The 3,046-nt window shown below is 49.5% G+C and overlaps 1 protein-coding gene across 1 annotated transcript; it reads left to right on the forward strand.

Annotated features, from left to right (window-relative positions):
- Positions 1-695: 695 nt before the first annotated feature.
- LOC308041736 (olfactory receptor 14I1-like) lies at positions 696-1,629 on the forward strand (the record flags this gene model as incomplete). Its single annotated transcript, XM_080346643.1, has 2 exons — positions 696-989; positions 1,351-1,629. The coding sequence occupies 2 exons, from the start codon at positions 696-698 to the stop codon at positions 1,627-1,629; spliced, it is 573 nt and encodes a 190-aa protein (XP_080202769.1).
- Positions 1,630-3,046: the final 1,417 nt, after the last annotated feature.

Here is a 3,046-nt window from a genome sequence, read left to right on the forward strand (position 1 = left end):
CCCATGGCGCAGTCTCTGCTCCCTTCAGAAGGGAGTCACCTGTGACAGATACCCTTCTTTTTCTCTTTATATGTGAAGTTTTAATGGGTTTGCTAGGTTTCATGTGGGTTTCTTAGAGGACCCCTCCTTCCCAGAAGGGTCTTCGTCAGTGAAAGCACAGGGTAGTTGAGTAAAGTCCTGATGGACACTGCTGCTTTTCTGACTCTGCACTAAGTCACTGGAAGCTCAGAATTTTTCACTGTTCTCTCTCAAGACTATTCACATTTTCACTCATAAAAATTAGGAATTCTACCCCTAAAACCATGAGTCACCAGATGTGAGGGTGGAAAATAAAAAGCACAGAAAAAGTTATTATGAAGATATGCTAAACCTTTCCTCTGCAGTCCAAGCTCTTGAGAGTCATGAACTTTTCCATTAACAGTGGATAATATTTGACATTTGCTGTGAATGTCAGAGCTGTCACAACCCAGCTCCTGTGTCCCCACTGCAGCAGAGCAGGGCTGGATGCTTGGCAGCACACGGGCAGAGGTTCTGCTCCTCACAGCACACTCAGCCAGCACAGACCAGAGAAAGGAAATGCACTTAAATTGGGGCAATTTTTCAAAAAATTGAGTGGCTTTGGTTACTGGAGTCTGTCCTAATTTTAAGCTGTTTTTTTCTTTTTTAAACAGAGCCCGCATGCTCAGAGGCAGCAAATGTCCAACAGTAGCTCCATCAACCGGTTCCTCCTCTTGCCATTCGCAGACACACGGGAGCTGCAGCTCTTGCACTTCTGGCTCTTCCTGGGCATCTACCTGGCTGCCCTCCTGGGCAACGGCCTCATCATCACCACCATAGCCTGTGACCAGCACCTCCACACCCCCATGTACTTCTTCCTCCTCAACCTCGCCCTCCTTGACCTGGGCTTCATCTCAACCACTGTTCCCAACTCCATGGCCAATTCCCTCTGGGACACCAGGGCCATCTCCTACACAGGATGTGCTGCACAGGTTTTTTTTTTTTCTTTTTATGTGCTATAGTAGAGCTATATCTTCTCACCATCATGGCCTATGACCGCTACATTGCCATCTGCAAACCCCTGCACTACAGGACCCTCCTGGGCAGCAGAGCTTGTGTCCACATGGCAGCAGCTGCCTGGGCCAGTGGGTTTCTCACTGCTCTGCTGCACACAGCCAATACATTTTCACTACACTCTGCAAGGGCAATGCTGTGGACCAGTTCTTCTGTGAAATCCCTTCAATCCTAAAGCTCTCCTGCTCATGGGCCTACCTCAGGGAAGTCAGGCTTCTTGTGGTTAGTGTAGTAGTAACATTTGGGTGTTTTGTTTTCATCATACTGTCCTATGTGCAGATCTTCAGGGCTGTGCTGAGGATCCCCTCTGAGCAGGGACGGCACAAAGCCTTTTCCACGTGTCTCCCTCACCTGGCCGTGGTCTCCCTGTTTTTCATCACTGGCACATTTGCCTACCTGAAGCCGCCCTCTATTTCCTCCCCATCCCTGGACCTGCTGGTGGCAGTTCTGTACTCGGTGGTGCCTCCAGCAGTAAACCCCTTGATCTACAGCATGAGGAACCAGGAGCTCAAGGATGCTGTGTCAAAACAAACGACTGCATTTCTTCTGAAGATATAAACTGTCTCTATCTTCTTCTACATATAAGCTGTAGTCCAACTCATTGCACGTTCTTCCTCTCTGCAGTATTTTTTGTGTCCAGTTGTGGTTTTTTATTGTGATAATGTTGTAATTCCTTTTGTAATGCATTGCCTGCTTTTCTCACCCAGTGGCTGTGTCAATGAGGAACCCTACTCTCTGTGTTTAAGCAAAATAAAGGGCCCTTTAGTTAACTTTTTTCTGCTGACATCCTTCCTTCACAGCCTTTTTGGACCTGCAGGGACAGTTCCTGTGTGCACGGGTGGAAGGGTAAAGAGTCTTCACACGGCAACACCGACAGGGAGCACCAGTGCTTGGTCTTCCAGAGCTGTTCTCTTTCCTCTTCAACACTCTCCTTCTGATCCCTTGTGTTGGTGCAAGGCCTGAGTGCTCTGGCAGCTTGGTCACTATGACTGCAGGCGGGGACAGGCAACGGGCACATCTGTGACACAATTGGTCTCTAAATCAGTCTTTTCATAAAGAAATGTGATCTCTTCAAGGTAGTACCTGATGGTTTATATCTTCTTACAACATTTCTCTCAAGCATATGCCTACAAAAGTGTCCTGCAGATGAAAACACCAGTGTACAGCTGAACAGCGTGTATGTGCAGGGCTGGGCACACAGCAGTGTCTTCTCACAGCCAGGCTTCTGCCAGAGACCTGCAGGACCAGCAGAGCAGGGAGTATCAGCAGGGAGTATCAATTGTGTATCAGCAACCCTGGCTAACCGGGGAGGTCCCAGGTGACTGGCAGTTGGCGAATGTGATGCCTGTCTACAAGAAGTGTCAGAAGGAGGATCCAGGGAATTACAGGCTCGGTGCCCTCGGTGCCAGAGAAGGTCAGTGAACAGAACATCCTGAGTGACGTCACATGGCACACACAGGACAACCAAGCCATCAGGCCCAGTCAGCACAGGTTTATGAAAGGCAGGTGCTCCTGACCAGCCTGATCTCCTCCTATGACAAGGTCCCCCATCTTGTGCATGAGGGAAAGGCTGTGGGTGTTGTGTACTTGGACTTCAGTAAAGCCTTTGGCACCGTATCCCACAGCATCTCCTGGAGAAGCTGCAGCTAATGGCCTGGATGGTGTATCTGCGATTCATAAAGAACTGGCTGGAGGGCCAGGCCCGAAGAGTTGTGGTGAATGGAGAAAAACCCAGTTGATGGCCGGTGATGAGTGGGGTCTCCAGGGCTCATTATTTGGGCCAGTTCTGTTTAGTCTCTTTATCAATGATCTGCATGAGGGGATCAAGCGCACCCTCAGTATGTTTGCAGATGACACCACGCTGGGTGTGAGCGTTGATCTGCTGGATGGTAGGAAGGCTCTAAAAGGGATCTGGACCGGCTGGATCAATGGGCTGAGTCCAACTGTCTGAGGTTCAACAAGGCCAAGTGCCGAG

The sequence above is a fragment of the Nesoenas mayeri genome (genome assembly GCF_963082525.1).
Source record: "Nesoenas mayeri genome assembly, chromosome: 6".
NCBI lineage: Eukaryota > Metazoa > Chordata > Aves > Columbiformes > Columbidae > Nesoenas > Nesoenas mayeri.